The sequence below is a fragment of the Galeopterus variegatus genome, unplaced genomic scaffold, assembly GCF_000696425.1.
Source record: "Galeopterus variegatus unplaced genomic scaffold, G_variegatus-3.0.2 Scaffold645, whole genome shotgun sequence".
NCBI lineage: Eukaryota > Metazoa > Chordata > Mammalia > Dermoptera > Cynocephalidae > Galeopterus > Galeopterus variegatus.
Window position 1 is genome coordinate 126,975 of NW_007726756.1, and position 19,387 is coordinate 146,361.

The 19,387-nt window shown below is 35.0% G+C and overlaps 1 protein-coding gene across 1 annotated transcript in view; it reads left to right on the top strand.

Annotated features, from left to right (window-relative positions):
* FBN2 (fibrillin 2) overlaps nucleotides 1-19,387 on the top strand; it is a gene marked incomplete at its 5' end in the record, with an annotated part of 260,278 nt that overhangs the window by 79,188 nt on the left and 161,703 nt on the right. Inside the window, 2 exons of the mRNA XM_008570929.1 lie at nucleotides 1,306-1,503; nucleotides 16,348-16,473. Coding sequence (XP_008569151.1) covers nucleotides 1,306-1,503; nucleotides 16,348-16,473 — 324 coding nt within the window. The remainder of the gene's footprint in view (nucleotides 1-1,305; nucleotides 1,504-16,347; nucleotides 16,474-19,387) is intronic.

A 19,387-nucleotide genomic window follows, 5' to 3' on the forward strand; every position in this document is an offset into this window, starting at 1 on the left:
AAAAAAAAAAAACTTTTGCACATATTTCTGTTTTACTTTTATATACACTGTGAATCATTGGTCAGTCTTCACAAGAAACTGACCTTTCTCTGATTTCTTGTGTCCCTCCAAACAGCCATAGCAACAAAACTCAAATTAAAAACTATTTAGTTCATTATTCAGTTCTGCTTTAAAGAATGTTTACTGATTATACAAAAGGTTCATCAAAGTAAATTATGGCAGAAAGAGGGATAGAGGAGAAATACCCACTACCAACTTTCAAGTTGCCTGCAATCTAAATCAGTCCTTCTGAAACTTTAAGGTGCATATGGATTTCCTGAATATATTGTTAAAAATGTACGTTCTGGGTCAGTGGGTCTGAGGGGTGGGTCTTGAGTCTGCATTTCTAACCAGCTCCATAGTGATGCAGCTGCTGGGTAATGGACCATACTTTGAGATGCCAGGATCTAAATGAACTGTTCTTAGTGTTCATAGAGGAGTCTGCCTGTATATCATACAAGACATGCATTTACTCACCTGCTAGAAAACAGAGATTGTAACATATTCACTTACCTGTAAAGAATCCATGACTGTGGGCCTTGTTAGTACTGTCTTCCTAACTGGGCTACCCGTAGAACTAAACAGACTGACAGGGAAACATAAATCAGATTGTCAGAACTAAATATTTTTAGACAATTTAGACTGCCCATATATATTTGTGATATAGAAGGAGTATATCTTTATTGGTTTGTTTTGATTTTCTGAACTCTTTTCCACCTAGTCAGAAAATAAAACGCTGCTGGGTAAAGAGGAATCGTTAATGCTGCTGGTTGCAGGGCCCAGGAGGGGCATATCACTGAGTGAAGAGCTGGGAGTAGGGGGGCTGGGGCTGCGGGGTCCTGGTGAAGAAAGCATGCTGCATTCCTCCGTTGCCCTGCAGCATGGCAGACCTAGGTTGGCCAGAACTTCAATTTTTCAAGAAAAGCCAGAAATACAAATTTCATGTGAAATTTTCCAATTTTACAGTGTTGGCTATTAATTTAATTTCTTTTAAAACCTTATTTGAGCCAAGGAAACACATCTGTGTCCCAGATACGGTCCGTGAGCCACACACTTACAATGTCTAGCAGAGAGTACATTGAAGTCTCATAATATACTTCTCATGGTTGAAAAATTATGAATTTTCAAAATGAAATTCTCTGGCCTTTTGTCTTTAGACACTTTGGTCAGAAGAAATAGTCTCTGTTTTATGCATTTGGAGGCACTGGTATAAAAGATCGGTGTAGGATCATAAAACCTGTCTTTCCTTCTTCTCTCACATTCCAGATTACAGGACAGGCCCGTGTTTTACTCAGGTCAACAACCAGATGTGTCAAGGGCAGCTGACAGGCATTGTCTGCACGAAGACTCTGTGCTGTGCCACCATTGGACGGGCCTGGGGCCACCCCTGTGAGATGTGTCCAGCCCAGCCTCAGCCCTGCCGACGGGGCTTCATCCCCAACATCCGCACCGGAGCCTGCCAAGGTGAGGCAGCCACCTGCCCATGTGCCCCATCACTGACATGTCACTTGTCGGTTTACTGGAGTGGGAGAATCTGACACTGAGAACGGTAGTCTCTAACACATTACCCATTTCCAAGAGGGCCTGATCAGAGATGGTTCATCTTTTAGCCACCTAATAAATAATAAGGTTTCAACTCTTGACATTCATGTAGAAAAGAGAGAAATGAAAAATTCGGGAAAAATTTTTTAAAAATACAGTTTAAAATATTTAAGGCAATCAGAGGATGAACCAAATTGTCTTCGTCCAGTTGGCACGATGCTTCCCACCACCCCCTGCCAAACTATACACATGCAATACCCAGGAAAAACATATTTTCTCTCTCCTAATCTCATTCAAGTTATAAGAGCCTTAACCCAGGCAACAGGGAGATGAGAGTGACCCCGTATTGGTCCTATATTGTTACTAATAGTTGCCTTCAAAGAGAAAGTGTGAACTCTGTCTGTGACCGTGGTTACTTCAGAGTTTTGTAACCTGGGTTGGTTATGACCTTATTTTCAGGTGATCTCTTGGAACTTCCCAACCACATCATGACACTGATTTATAGATTAGAGCTAGATCAGGGTCCTGCGGATGCTACAACAGTAGACTCCAATCCAAGCAGCCTAAAATTGTTACATACTAACCAATTTACTGGTTAATTGTTTTAATTAATTTTTAGCCACCACGGTTGTTACCTTTTTTTTAGATACTTCTTGACATCCATCATATGTATTAAGTCCATTTTGGAGATTGGAAATGTTCTCTCATGAGCTCTCATATGGCAGTGGCCTGCATATTTCATAGCCGTAAGATCACGGGAAAACAGAAATGACTTTTATATTATTCACAGAAATTATATTGCTCATATTCGAAACATGGGGACTTAGGTTTATTTGTTATAATTAAATCATATACAAAGTTTGATCTGAAGTCTTTCAAATTGATGTTAGTCAGCAGTGCCAGAAGTGCAGATGTCATCTACCCAGCCCATAGAAGTGCTATATTGTAGAAAGCCAGTCCTATGTCCTAAAACCCAAATGAGAATTATAGTTTGGGGAGCCCCGATATAGCCCCAGTTCACTGAATAATAAAATACGAGCTCTCTGCATAATTTGGTAAATGTACTCCTGACTGTAGCCTGCAAAGATTTTTGTTAGTTTTGTAGCTTTATTAAAGGTAATATTTTAAAAAGGTCTACACCTAAACTCTTCTCAAATTAAAATTACAAGAATGCTCAGAGGATAATGACAGATAACTCAGCAGATTAGCAACTTTATATTTGATCATATATAAAAACCATGTCAGCTTTGGACTTAGAATGTTTTTTTTTTTTTTAGTAACTCTTGCAGATCAGACCTTAATGATGAAGACTGGGTTAAATGCTATTTTTAATCTGTTGTTTTCCATGGCTAGTAAAATTCTATATCTTTCACGTGAGTACCAGTCTGATTATATAGAGTTCCTGACAATGCAACAATTTTTTATATAGGAAGATACATTATACTATATTCTATGTGGTATTTACTGTACTACATATATTTCCCAAATCAGTATAGAGATTACCATATAATTTATATAATGTACATACATTTCTATTAAAAATAAAATGCTCTACTATATAGATTTACTAGATTAATACTAACTAGATTTACTGGAGTAATACTTTTTCTTTATTCCAGAGCACATGTCACCTTCTAATATACTCATTTATTTTCTTTATTGCTTTTATTCTCTCCCAGCTAGAATGTAAGCTCCAAGAGAGCAGAAATCTTTTTTAATCACTAATGTCTCAGGTATCTAGAACAGAACCTAGCATGTAGTAGGTGAGCAGTAAATATCTTTTGAATTAGTAAGTGGGATTAAGATTAAAATACCTCCAAAACCCACTGTTTCAGAGAAAGAAACAGTTCAAGTTGAGAAAAGCTCTTAACCAAACCATCCCAAGTGATTGACTCGCCTCATCTTCTGTATTTATACTTACGTTTTTTTACTTTGGTATTTTGTCAGAGAAGCCTAAGTTTTTCCAAGCACAATTTTTAAAAATGTATCATCTGATCTCAAATTTTCTGAATGTCCTTCAGGATTTAGTAATGTCTGAAAGCTTACTTATTTGATTTTGTTTATGCAGCAAAGATAAGCTTCAGGCTCCATTTGCCTAAAACCTAGTGGATTAACGGAGTAACAGGAACAAAATGAAATTTGCCACATGGTTAAAATGTCTGGAAAAGCAAGTTGAAAAGTTCTGCTTTATTTCAAAATTATGGCATAGTCAGAAAGTTCTCAATTAAATACTAATTCTCAGTTCAGGCTATTTTAAGACTACATCTTACTGTGATTTCATTTTTTCCTTTAAATTCCTAGACTGTTTTCTAAATACTTATGCCAAATTAATTTGGAAAAGATGGGGCATGAAAAAATAACATACGAAAACATGATACATATATATAAAATGCATCTTTATAATCGTGNGGAGCGCTGCTGCGGTAGTGCGCCATGGGCTCAGCCCCTGATTTCTAGCCCTTATGCTTAATCCACGTTTAGTCTCGTACTTTCTTCCATTTTATACTACACTAAAGGACCAAAGTTAACTCATACAGACATTAAAATTTATTTAAGCTGTTATAAAGTGAGTGAATTAAAGATTTAAACAGTGGCATTATTGAAAACCCTCTTCCAATAACATTTACAAACTTTACATGTCAAAAACTGCCACATGCATATAATGTATTATTTTCTTACAAATGGCTTCATCTTTTTCCATCTTAAGTTGCATTAATCTACTCTGATTAGAAGTGATGTTTTATTTAAGATTAGTATTTGGCTTTGGGTCTTCTAGGTTTTCAAATGATCAGGGCGCACTTAAAATTTTTAAAAATATATTAAAATAAGACTTGCATAATTGCTAATTTACGACATTTGATATTTAAGGATTAGACTTTTAAATTATTCCAAATGTTTTAAGACTGAAAACATGGCAGAATTAATTTTCTTGTTAAATTCCATCCCTTGCTTTATCACTGATGATAGTAATAGATTGATGCTAAGCTTTGTGTCTGTTCCAGGTAATAAGAGTGGCACTAGAACGCACATATTCAACACAGTTAAGCTCTAGCCTGGACACAGGACAAGGACTTGAGTAAGAAATAGCACTATATACCCTAAATTAGTCCCTGCAAAACATATGTTGTTGTGTTTTCTTTCCCATATGGCATTAGTGTACAGAAATATGAATTCCTTTACTTTGAGTGCACATGAAAAGAATAGAGCCATGAATAGCAATGATAGCATATATTATTGAATATAATAATTCTGATATGAGCATCACATCTTGCACACAGGTATTGATGTTCAACTCTGTACCTCGCAGATATGTACAATCAACTTCGTTACAATAAAAAGAAAGAAAGAAAAAAAAAGAGTAGAAAAGAGTTTAATCTCAGCTGAAAGCAGGCAGGCATGGCTGGTTCCTCAGCTGTAGAACAAGAGGAAGATGCCTGCATAGAAAGTCATTTTCAGGCCTTCTATATAGTAGCACAAAGGATATTTGGCTATTATCTGATTCATTTGATTAGTATAAATTATAAAAGATAGTTACAGCTAAAACATATTTATTTTGGCTGCCTACATTGACTGAGTTGACCATATCATTATAATGTCTAACTTTAATTCATGCTGTGTCAACACAAGCCATTCCTATAACATTCCAAAAACTTTGCTTAGAACATACTCAATGATGATAACTCCCATTTAAAGATGGCAGAATATTCCCCTTTTTCTAACACACACACAAAGAACATGAAAATGAATAATAGGGAACAACACAGCATTCTAAAATAAAATTTCTGTAACACCCAATTAAAGGCAGTGACGAACACATGCAGTTGTTGAAAAGCCATTGGGACAGGGAGAGTTTTTAAGCATTTGCTGTGCATATTATCATCCTGAAAAGCTATTTTGTGGGTGTTTGAACCTAAGAGCAGAGAGCTAGGGAGTTGGATGTTCTACTGGAGAGGAGGAGAATGTTCCTGTAAGAGATCTATCTACTTTGGACCCTCACAGTACAGGAGGAGTAGGGAAGGAGACTTTTTGGGGCAAGCCATTTCTAAGTGTCCCCTCCCTAACCTTCCAGCCCAGAGACACTCCTGGNTAGGGGGGCTGGGGCTGCGGGGTCCTGGTGAAGAAAGCATGCTGCATTCCTCCGTTGCCCTGCAGCATGGCAGACCTAGGTTGGCCAGAACTTCAATTTTTCAAGAAAAGCCAGAAATACAAATTTCATGTGAAATTTTCCAATTTTACAGTGTTGGCTATTAATTTAATTTCTTTTAAAACCTTATTTGAGCCAAGGAAACACATCTGTGTCCCAGATACGGTCCGTGAGCCACACACTTACAATGTCTAGCAGAGAGTACATTGAAGTCTCATAATATACTTCTCATGGTTGAAAAATTATGAATTTTCAAAATGAAATTCTCTGGCCTTTTGTCTTTAGACACTTTGGTCAGAAGAAATAGTCTCTGTTTTATGCATTTGGAGGCACTGGTATAAAAGATCGGTGTAGGATCATAAAACCTGTCTTTCCTTCTTCTCTCACATTCCAGATTACAGGACAGGCCCGTGTTTTACTCAGGTCAACAACCAGATGTGTCAAGGGCAGCTGACAGGCATTGTCTGCACGAAGACTCTGTGCTGTGCCACCATTGGACGGGCCTGGGGCCACCCCTGTGAGATGTGTCCAGCCCAGCCTCAGCCCTGCCGACGGGGCTTCATCCCCAACATCCGCACCGGAGCCTGCCAAGGTGAGGCAGCCACCTGCCCATGTGCCCCATCACTGACATGTCACTTGTCGGTTTACTGGAGTGGGAGAATCTGACACTGAGAACGGTAGTCTCTAACACATTACCCATTTCCAAGAGGGCCTGATCAGAGATGGTTCATCTTTTAGCCACCTAATAAATAATAAGGTTTCAACTCTTGACATTCATGTAGAAAAGAGAGAAATGAAAAATTCGGGAAAAATTTTTTAAAAATACAGTTTAAAATATTTAAGGCAATCAGAGGATGAACCAAATTGTCTTCGTCCAGTTGGCACGATGCTTCCCACCACCCCCTGCCAAACTATACACATGCAATACCCAGGAAAAACATATTTTCTCTCTCCTAATCTCATTCAAGTTATAAGAGCCTTAACCCAGGCAACAGGGAGATGAGAGTGACCCCGTATTGGTCCTATATTGTTACTAATAGTTGCCTTCAAAGAGAAAGTGTGAACTCTGTCTGTGACCGTGGTTACTTCAGAGTTTTGTAACCTGGGTTGGTTATGACCTTATTTTCAGGTGATCTCTTGGAACTTCCCAACCACATCATGACACTGATTTATAGATTAGAGCTAGATCAGGGTCCTGCGGATGCTACAACAGTAGACTCCAATCCAAGCAGCCTAAAATTGTTACATACTAACCAATTTACTGGTTAATTGTTTTAATTAATTTTTAGCCATCACGGTTGTTACCTTTTTTTTAGATACTTCTTGACATCCATCATATGTATTACGTCCATTTTGGAGCTTGGAAATGTTCTCTCATGAGCTCTCATATGGCAGTGGCCTGCATATTTCATAGCCGTAAGACCACGGTTGTTACCTTTTTTTTAGATACTTCTTGACATCCATCATATGTATTAAGTCCATTTTGGAGATTGGAAATGTTCTCTCATGAGCTCTCATATGGCAGTGGCCTGCATATTTCATAGCCGTAAGATCACGGGAAAACAGAAATGACTTTTATATTATTCACAGAAATTATATTGCTCATATTCGAGACATGGGGACTTAGGTTTATTTGTTATAATTAAATCATATACAAAGTTTGATCTGAAGTCTTTCAAATTGATGTTAGTCAGCAGTGCCAGAAGTGCAGATGTCATCTACCCAGCCCATAGAAGTGCTATATTGTAGAAAGCCAGTCCTATGTCCTAAAACCCAAATGAGAATTATAGTTTGGGGAGCCCCGATATAGCCCCAGTTCACTGAATAATAAAATACGAGCTCTCTGCATAATTTGGTAAATGTACTCCTGACTGTAGCCTGCAAAGATTTTTGTTAGTTTTGTAGCTTTATTAAAGGTAATATTTTAAAAAGGTCTACACCTAAACTCTTCTCAAATTAAAATTACAAGAATGCTCAGAGGATAATGACAGATAACTCAGCAGATTAGCAACTTTATATTTGATCATATATAAAAACCATGTCAGCTTTGGACTTAGAATGTTTTTTTTTTTTTTAGTAACTCTTGCAGATCAGACCTTAATGATGAAGACTGGGTTAAATGCTATTTTTAATCTGTTGTTTTCCATGGCTAGTAAAATTCTATATCTTTCACGTGAGTACCAGTCTGATTATATAGAGTTCCTGACAATGCAACAATTTTTTATATAGGAAGATACATTATACTATATTCTATGTGGTATTTACTGTACTACATATATTTCCCAAATCAGTATAGAGATTACCATATAATTTATATAATGTACATACATTTCTATTAAAAATAAAATGCTCTACTATATAGATTTACTAGATTAATACTAACTAGATTTACTGGAGTAATACTTTTTCTTTATTCCAGAGCACATGTCACCTTCTAATATACTCATTTATTTTCTTTATTGCTTTTATTCTCTCCCAGCTAGAATGTAAGCTCCAAGAGAGCAGAAATCTTTTTTAATCACTAATGTCTCAGGTATCTAGAACAGAACCTAGCATGTAGTAGGTGAGCAGTAAATATCTTTTGAATTAGTAAGTGGGATTAAGATTAAAATACCTCCAAAACCCACTGTTTCAGAGAAAGAAACAGTTCAAGTTGAGAAAAGCTCTTAACCAAACCATCCCAAGTGATTGACTCGCCTCATCTTCTGTATTTATACTTACGTTTTTTTACTTTGGTATTTTGTCAGAGAAGCCTAAGTTTTTCCAAGCACAATTTTTAAAAATGTATCATCTGATCTCAAATTTTCTGAATGTCCTTCAGGATTTAGTAATGTCTGAAAGCTTACTTATTTGATTTTGTTTATGCAGCAAAGATAAGCTTCAGGCTCCATTTGCCTAAAACCTAGTGGATTAACGGAGTAACAGGAACAAAATGAAATTTGCCACATGGTTAAAATGTCTGGAAAAGCAAGTTGAAAAGTTCTGCTTTATTTCAAAATTATGGCATAGTCAGAAAGTTCTCAATTAAATACTAATCCTCAGTTCAGGCTATTTTAAGACTACATCTTACTGTGATTTCATTTTTTCCTTTAAATTCCTAGACTGTTTTCTAAATACTTATGCCAAATTAATTTGGAAAAGATGGGGCCCTCAGTTCAGGCTATTTTAAGACTACATCTTACTGTGATTTCATTTTTCCCTTTAAATTCCTAGACTGTTTTCTAAATACTTATGCCAAATTAATTTGGAAAAGATGGGGCATGAAAAAATAACATACGAAAACATGATACATATATATAAAATGCATCTTTATAATCGTGATCATTTTTATAGGATTATTAAAAAGTTTTATAGGGTTAAAAATAAATTTCAGCTACGTGGATGATAACTGTAAATAGCTTAATATTGGCTCTAAAATATGGTTCATATTTATTAGCCAAGGAAGGATATTTCTGAAGTTTTGAACTTAATGATATCCTGTAGGTGATGTAATTAATTATAACTTTATCTATGACTTAAGAGGGAATGAAACATAATCTTGTAATAAATGGGATAACTGTGGAAAATAAGGGGTACCAGAAAATTAGGATACTACTTTTAAAAAATTAAGCTGTGAAAAAATCAGTAATTTTTAAAATTTTAAACTATTGCCATGATAACATTCTGGACTTAAATAAGAAGAGTCAGAAAGGTTACATTCTGAGGGTGACATTTGATTTCTTTTTTTTTTTTTTTTTTTTTTTTTTTTTTTTTTTTTTTTTTTTTTTTTTTTTTTAAAAGTTTTCTTTCCCATATGGCATTAGTGTACAGAAATATGAATTCCTTTACTTTGAGTGCACATGAAAAGAATAGAGCCATGAATAGCAATGATAGCATATATTATTGAATATAATAATTCTGATATGAGCATCACATCTTGCACACAGGTATTGATGTTCAACTCTGTACCTCGCAGATATGTACAATCAACTTCGTTACAATAAAAAGAAAGAAAGAAAAAAAAAGAGTAGAAAAGAGTTTAATCTCAGCTGAAAGCAGGCAGGCATGGCTGGTTCCTCAGCTGTAGAACAAGAGGAAGATGCCTGCATAGAAAGTCATTTTCAGGCCTTCTATATAGTAGCACAAAGGATATTTGGCTATTATCTGATTCATTTGATTAGTATAAATTATAAAAGATAGTTACAGCTAAAACATATTTATTTTGGCTGCCTACATTGACTGAGTTGACCATATCATTATAATGTCTAACTTTAATTCATGCTGTGTCAACACAAGCCATTCCTATAACATTCCAAAAACTTTGCTTAGAACATACTCAATGATGATAACTCCCATTTAAAGATGGCAGAATATTCCCCTTTTTCTAACACACACACAAAGAACATGAAAATGAATAATAGGGAACAACACAGCATTCTAAAATAAAATTTCTGTAACACCCAATTAAAGGCAGTGACGAACACATGCAGTTGTTGAAAAGCCATTGGGACAGGGAGAGTTTTTAAGCATTTGCTGTGCATATTATCATCCTGAAAAGCTATTTTGTGGGTGTTTGAACCTAAGAGCAGAGAGCTAGGGAGGTGGATGTTCTACTGGAGAGGAGGAGAATGTTCCTGTAAGAGATCTATCTACTTTGGACCCTCACAGTACAGGAGGAGTAGGGAAGGAGACTCTTTGGGGCAAGCCATTTCTAAGTGTCCCCTCCCTAACCTTCCAGCCCAGAGACACTCCTGGAGATAAAGAAAGGGGGAGGAAAAAGAGCAAGTAGGGACCACTGGCAAGGGAGCTATAATTAAAGGGTAGAAGGTGGGAGCCACACCACCAACTGAAGGCTGAAAATTCATGTCCTGGGCAGAAAAAAAAAAAGGTAGGGTAGGGGGTTGAGTTTGGCGAAAACTGTTTGTTTCATGCCATGTTCCCCGTAGGAGTTCTCAAACCAACCCGGTTTCCTCTTGGTTCTCCCTGCTCTGTGATTCAGCAGAAAATAGCCCCCATTGAAGTATGAGCAAAAAAGAGAAAAGGCCTAAACATAACTGAAAAAGAAAGAGAGAGAAAGATAAGGAAAAAGCAAATAAAAAACACGCTTCAAAGCATTACTAGGCAAGTAAATGCAAAGTTCACACACTTTGCTCTTATCTAAAGGAAATAAAAACAATATGACCTTTCTTTTAAAAGCTGCTTGAAGGAGAGTTATAAGAGTTTAGTGAAGATAATCAAATGAGGTAAAAAGTGAATTGGCAGTGCTCAAGAAAGACACTGAAGAAGGAGTTGAAACTTTACTTTTGAAAGGCGAATAATATATATATACATCAACCAGGAAAAAAAAAGTGATACGGCATTAAGGCTGAGGAAATCAAAATGTCAGAGAGCAATAAATGAACACTGATTATAGAAGAACTGACACACCAGGAAGCCATACTAAAGAAAACCAGTGAAAGGAACTGAAAAAAAAAATGTGTAAAGATAAAATAGGAATATTTTCTAAAATAGATACAGATTTTAATCTGCAGATTGGAAGACACAAACTTCAGTAAAAAGAGAAGATACTGAGAATCCCATGGGCATAATTAGGTGAGATAAGCAAATTTGTTTGTTTTATAAGGGAATATCCCAACTGGTCTTAGAATTTTCTAGAACAGTGCATAGACAAGAAAACAGTGTGGCAGTGTCTGTAAACTTCTGAGATGATATCATGTGCTTGATTTGATTTATTTTAAAATAGAAATGCTTTGGTTGTCCTGTGGAGAATCACTTATGGGGGCCCAGCGTGAAAGGCAAGAAACCAGTTACAGAGTTCCTGCAGCACTACAGTGTGTAGTGGAGGCTGAGCGCGGGGTGGCAGAAGATCTGAGATGTATTGGGGAAGCAAGGTCTTCTTACTCATGGAATGATGTCAGGCAAGCGAGAGGGAAATGCCAAGTTTATCTCCTGGGTTTCTGACTCTCACAGCAGGAAAATGATAGTGACGTTTTTCGAGATAAGAAAGATTGAGGCACAACCATACTCTGTTCTTTTTATTACAAATTCAGAGTCCCTCAGGTAGTAAGTTACCAATATTTGCTTGTTGTGATGACCGTTTATTTAACATTCCAATTTTGTGTATCACACGTGAGCAGGTACTCTGGCTGAATCAAACCATACTGAACAGTTGCCAAGGTACCCCATATTTCCCAGATTCCAAATAGAGATAGACCTATTCTTCAGTTGCCCTGTTTAACAGAATATAGAAATAAAAACTTCCATTCTAAAAATGGATCTGGGCCGGCCCGGTGGCGCACTGGATGGTGCGCTGCTTGCGAAGCGCGGCGGCGCGCGCCGCCCGAGGGTTCGGATCCCACATACAGACCGGCTCCCGCTCACTGGCTGAGCGAGGCGCGGGAGCAATACCGAGGTTTGCAATCCCGTTGCCGCCTGTTTAACAGAATATAGAAATAAAAACTTCCATTCTAAAAATGGATCTGATTTGGTGACAGGAAAAATTTTTTTAAAAAAGCCCAAAACACAATTTGTATTGCTATCAAATACAGCAATAATTTCTATGGTCCTTAGTTCCCACACACATAAATTAAATGAACCATTTTTATGTGCCTATACCACTGCACATATTTTTCCATATTTGGACATGAGCTAAAAATAATATATCATCTAATAGTAATTTATATAATAAAATAAGTTTAATCTTTTTAGAGCAAGTTTATTTGGAGAAGTTGGAGAATAAATGAGTTCGTAAACTAAAATTATTATTACTTTGTCACATTGTTTATAATCTTAATAGGCATAGGCTGAAGTGATTATATAAGGTTTAAGTTTCAAAGATTTAATTTTAGTGTCTAAAATCCTTACATGTGAGTTGAAGAAATTCAGCATTTAAAGAAACAAGTTTATACCTGAATTGAAGAGTTGAACAGAGGTACATCTGTACAGTCTGGGCAGTGGAAAATTAATCAGTCATTAGTAGTTGCTTTTGCTAGACTTTGAAGATGTTGAAACTCTTGCCATAGTTTGCAGGTCTCGGGCTTGCTTTTTTTGTTTTCACAGAGAACACTTGCATATGCTTCTAGGTCCAAGTTGATTATTTCTATATGATTTCTTTAAGATTTCCTTTTTTATTTTAACTACTAATTTGATCTACCTGAAATAAATTAATTTTGTATAGCTGCATAATTTTGGAGACTTCAGAAATAAAGATTTTCTTTTTCCTTCTATGGAGATACTTTTTAGACAATTACAAAATGAACCCTATAATGTCAGATTGCTTTTTCCTTTGAAAAATTACTGAATCTACTAAATATGTAGTCTAAGATTTTATGAATAGTATTAAGGGATTTATAGGTTTGGCCTCATTTTTCAGCTTATATCATGATTTTTTTTCTCTGATTTATCTGCAAGGAAAAGAAGTTTTCAGGGATGTTTTAAATCACACTGTAATGAGGGTGGGAATGTAGTACATTTTAAAATAATGAGGTTTGAAATGTTCTGAATTAAAATATTCAGTATATAAACTTCTTGTCATATATTTCATTCTAGTTGATTTTTTTTTGGATCAGATATTCTTTAATAAGACACTGAAATCTTAATTTCGCTACAAAAATACTTTAAACTGTTGTAATTAGTTTTATAGATATAGCCATGAGGAAGAAATAATAAGAGTGCTAAGCTCTTTTGTGGTCTTGGATTCTCTAATTTACACACTAAAATACACCAAACTTGGCTTACCAAAAAATAATAGGGTAAATTGATGTATATTGACACAGAGATGTATCCACAAAATATTTTTAAATGGGAAAAAAACCAAGATGCGGAACGACACATACAATACTCATATGATCTCATTATTGTTAAATAAGTAGATCACCACTCTGAATGTATGTGTGAATAAAAGTCTAAAAGAACAGACTGCTAACTTGTATCAAATTTTTTTAAATTTTCTTTTTCTTTACCTAACATTTGTTACACTGAGATATATTATTTTGTAATTGAATACATACCATTAATAGATCTGTTATGTTAGTCTGTCAATTTGAATAGATTATAACAAATTTGCATAAGCTTACATATTACGTTTATTTTTCTGTACAGTTTTTCTCTAACATAAAAATCTACTGAAATGTTCTAATTTTCCATGTGATTTCTTCTTTGAAGTATGCGTTATTTCAAAGTATATTGTTTAAATTCCAAATATTTCAGGATGTTCCAGATGTTTTTGATTATTAATTTCTAGTTTAACTGTTGTGTTTAGAGAACATACTTTGGATGATTTTAATCCTCTTCTGTATTTAATGAGCTTGTTTGCATGGCTTCAGAACATAGTGTGTCTTGGTAAATATTCAGTGTGTACTTGACAAAAATGTGTGTTCTGCTGAAATGGGTGGAGTGTTCTATAAATGTCAATTAGGATAAGTAGGTTGAAAGGATACTTCGAGTCTAATATATCCTTGCCAATTTTCAATCAACTTGTTCTGTTAGTTACTAAGAGAGGAGTGTAGAACTACAACTGTGGATTTGTCTATTTCTCTTTTCAGTTGTATCTGCTGAAGTTCTATTTGCTCCAGATGTTTAATATTTTTAATCAGTGCATACACATTTAACATTATTATGTCTTCATAATAAATTGACCACTTTGTCATTAACAGTGCCCATCTTTATCCATTGTAATATTTCTGATGAGCATTGTGTAGAATATTAAAATAGCAACTCCATTAAAATTACTATTAATTATTGATTATTTAATATATCTTTTTTTGTCCTTTTGCCTTTTAAGCTGTCAAAACAAGTTTCTTGTAGGCACCATAAAATTGGGTCTTGCTTTTGTAAAATAAAATCTAACAATCTTGGGCTGGCCCAGTGGCGCACTGGAGAGTGCTCCCGCCGAGGGTTCGGATCCCATGTGGAGACTGGTTCCCGCTCATTGGCTGAGCGCGGTGCGGGCGCAACACCGAGGGTTGCGATCCCGTTGCCGGTCCCCGGTACGGGCGCGACACCGAGGGTTGCAATCCCGTTACCGGTCAGTAAAAAAAGACAAAAAGGAAAAAAAAAAATCTAACAACCTTAACCTTTTTAATTGGGTTATTATATCATTTATATTTTGTGTAATTATTTATATTATTGAGTTTAAATCTGCATTTTACTATTTCTTGTCTGTTTGTCCCATCTATTCTTTGTTCCTCTTTTTTTCCTTGCCTACCTCTATTTTCAGAAGAGGTTTTGTTTTGAGTTTGTTTTGGTGGCTGGCCACTATAGGATCTGAACCCATAACCCTGAGATTTTAAGGCTGCACTCTAACCAATTGTGCTAGCCAGCCAGTCCTGTTTTCAAATAATATTATGCCACTTCACTTATAATGTAATAACTTTACAATAATCTTCTTCCATTTCCCACTTCAGTCCTCCATGCTATCATTGCTATACTTTTTTACTTCTATGTTTGTTATAAAAAAAAATACATTATTATTGTTGTTTGAAGCAATTTTTAAGTTTATTAAAAAATACATATATATTTCATATTTATCAACATATTTACTATTTCTAGTGCCTTTCATTTTTTGTGTAGATCATAATTTCCATCTCGCTTTTATTTGTCCTGAAAAACTTCATTTACCATTTCTTGTAGACTCCCAGCTTTTATGTCTGAAAAGCCTTTATAATAACTTCATGAATTTTACTACGTCAATATTAAGGATTTCTGCCTCTAAATGGATGAAATCAATAGGCTACTCAAAGGATGAGGAAGATAATTGCAATGTATAAAACTAAAAAGGTTTTATATTTAGCATAAGAGGACAACATTTACATTTTAGAGTAAGAGGACAACAACCTCAATATAACGAGTATTTAAGGGATATAAAAAGACAACTTTCAGATATGGAAATCAAAAAGATAATATGCATAGTAACTAGTAATTAGAGAAATGAAACTAAAATAATAATTAATACCCCTTTTCAATTAGCAGGCCAAAGAAAATTAGGATATTGGGTATAGTAATATGATGTGTTAGCAGGAAAGAGGAAACACAGGAATTCACATGAACGGTAGAAGTGTGTTGACTACTGGTGGTTGTGTAGGCTACTGGTGGTTGTGTAGGCTACTGGTGGTTGTGTAGACTACTGGTGGTTGTGTAGGCTACTGGTAGTGTGAAAAACCACTGGGCACTATTTATTCATATTGGGTATACATATACCCTGTGGTCTAGTAATTCTGCTCTGGGTCTACAGCAAAGGGGATAGAGAGTCTTGTTGAGTCCTCAAAGTTCATAATCACTCAACTACATAAAGAGACATAGTGAGGACATTTCACTGTATCATTCACTGAGGTGATGAGAAATTAAAGATAAACCAGGTGCTCATCACCAGGAAAGTTAATATATTAAGAAATGTTCTGCAGCAGATCGAAGTGACAGATTGTTCACCTAACAACATGGACGGAACTTAAAAACAAAATTCCAAAAGGAAAAAAATAAGAAAGAAAATGAGATCTGTAACACAATACCATTTACATAAATTAAAATATATGCATACAAAGGCATCTTACTCCCCTCACCCTATTCTCTTCAGGACAACTGAGTTTCTTCTATACATTAAAGAAATACATCAGTGGTATCTGTGTTCAAAATGTTTTCTTCTGCAGATGTTGATGAATGCCAGGCTATTCCGGGGATATGCCAGGGAGGAAACTGCATCAATACAGTGGGCTCTTTTGAATGCAGATGCCCTGCTGGTCACAAGCAGAGTGAAACTACTCAGAAATGTGAAGGTAAGTGTCTTCTTTGGGAGACATGCCTAATGGTTGACTTTGAATACCCCCCAAAACCGACTTCATTTGGAATTTTGAAGACTATTGATCAGGATTATAATTCTTTATTTTAACCTGAAAGTGCAGGTATAACCCTATGATAGTTTTGTATTCGTTTGTGTATTATTACTTTAATGGGTTTGATTTGGAACGAGTCAACGAGCATTTTATATCTAGTTTGTTATTCAGTTGCTATGCTGTAATGAAAATGGGAGTAATGCAGCCATTTATATTTTTCCTTAATAAGATAATTTTCCATTCCACTTATGAAATTATATTGAAAACTAAAACTGGAGTAGAGAGAAGTCCAAGTGAAATGTAGTAGTATGTGTAAAATGATGCGTTAGTGGTTGCCCCCATGTCATATAAAATAAAATATTTTAATTGCATAATTGACTAAGGAAAGATTTGGAAATTACACCACAAGTATCCTATAAAAGAATAGCTTGCTCGAATAAAGATATCAAAAAATACCTAATTTTATGGAATATTAAATATGGATTATGATATTGAAATATAAGTTCTATAAAAATTCCTCAAATAGAATAAATTTACTAGTTATATTTGTGATCAAAATCTTTATCATTATTATAAAAATCAAGATGCTTCTAAGTGCCCATAGCTTCAATGATCACAGATATTTAAAATAGTTTTAATGGTTCTAGTAGTATTGAAGTATAAAGTTTATCTTTTCAGTTATTATACTACTTTAATCAATTTATTTCATCTAATATAGTTTTCTAAAGACACAGAGTGTAACTTTTCTCGTTTTTTTGTGACATAAGCATTATTATTAACTCAAATTAAGTCTTTTGTTCTTTCCCTTTCTAAAAGGCAGTATTGGGGTTTTTGTTGTTGTTGATTTGTTATAAAGAGTTTTGTCCCTCTCTGTAGAAAACGGAAAAAAGCACTATAACAGAGTTTAATTATAAAAGATAAACAGGAATATAGACTATATTATTAGACAGGAGATAGGGTGTGGGTACACATGTTATAATTTCAGTGCCAACAAGCATAATCCCATAAACCCAGGGGCATGTATCATAGTATATTTTCCATTCCCAAATTCATTTATAGTCAGCTCCAAATTAATGTTTATAGTGCTATACATTTTACATTATTACAAGTTAATTTCATGCTCCCCCTAAAAAGAAAGTAATAAAATGTACTTGCTTATTCTAAGAGCCAAATAAATTCTCTGTGAAACTGTTTGCAAGAATGCCCAAGTAATTTATGCTTCTTACATTGTTAATAATCAAAGTCTGCCTATAGTGGAAAGATTAAGAAAAATACTTGGAAGATGGGAAAAATTATCGGAATTAACAGAGGAATTGGACCAGAAATTTAGGGATCTGTAGAAAAGTCTGGGTTGTGCTGCTCTTTCCTTGCTACTTTTCATAGTTTCCCTCTGGGCTGTTTTTGGGGTTGTTTCTATTGCTTAACCCTTTGTCATTCCCCTTCACTTTTTACTCTGGAATAATATCCAAACTAGATGTACTTAAGAACAGAGACAGTGTCTGATTCTAGGTGAGAAGGCACAGCCACTGACTGATTACAGTGGTTGGGCCATTTCCATTTCACATCAAACAACTCATTTCTTCTTTGTTGAAAATGGAATGAGTTGTTCTACATCACATTTCATCAAAGCACCATATAGAGCCAAGCCAGAAATTGGAAAAAGACAGTGCAACTCTTTATTCGCCACTTGACTGTGTTCTTTAGGAAAGGGGACTATTGATGTAATGGAGGCACCGCCCAGGGCCCTGAATCCAGTCACGCCTTTCCTTACTTCCTGCCCAGGCAGCCAAATCCATTTACCCATGGCTCAGAAAGAATTATGTTATTTAATATTTTGGATTTGGTGGAGAATAGCAAAATTGGAAGAAGTTGTGATTAGAATTTGAAATCTAAAGGTTTTATGAAAACTTTACTTATGCAGAAGTCATATTTATTTAGGTATGTCTTAAAAGTGGTTATTATCAATTTTCTTTGGGTAGCATTCTTCTATGTAAGAGAGCAAGTGGTGTTTACTTACATAAAATTATTAAATGTAATTTGTAGTATAATGTATCTGGAAAGACTGCAAACTTGCTATACTTAGTGACAGGTTTTGAATTATAATCAGTTTATATAGTTCAGTGTCTATAAATATGTTGCCATAAATTTAAAGTTAATGTTTGCTCTAAATAAAAATATAATTACTTTTGACCAACTGTCAAAGTTAAGGCATTTTAATTTCTTATGTGAATTATGTGAATATAAAAAATAGTAGTATTGGCAGATTTATTTCAAAATGATGCCCTTCCTGTTTTTACTATAGACATTTTATATTTCCATTCATACAGTAATGAAATTCTCTAAAGAAACCTTTTTTAGTCTTTACATTACTAGTCCTGTTCAGAAATAAGAAAGGTAACTCCAGTATTTTGGGTCTGAGTGATTGGGACTATGATGGCATCCTTAACAAGGAACTGCAAAGTTAGCATATTAATGTTTAAAAATTAGGTGATTGCTGTTTTGTGTGTGTCTCACACCAACCCTTGAATAAGATTCTTGAAGACAGAGACTTTGGTTGGTTCAGTACTACATCCCAGAGTCTAGAATACTTTCTGGTATACAGTAGGCTCCTAACAAATGTATGTTGATTAATTGGGAGTAGGGTGTATATAATAAGTTAATTTAATTTATTTGACTTGGATTGAATGTCCAAAAAGAAGGTAAAATGTGGACCCAGAGTTAAAATTATGTTTGGAAAGATGCTAATGGTCTTCATCGAGGGAATTTTTCCTTCATCTGATTATTTTTCATTTTTTATTTTTACAATTTGATTTTACTCTGGTTGCTATTGAGAGACCAAGATCATAAACATTAAATT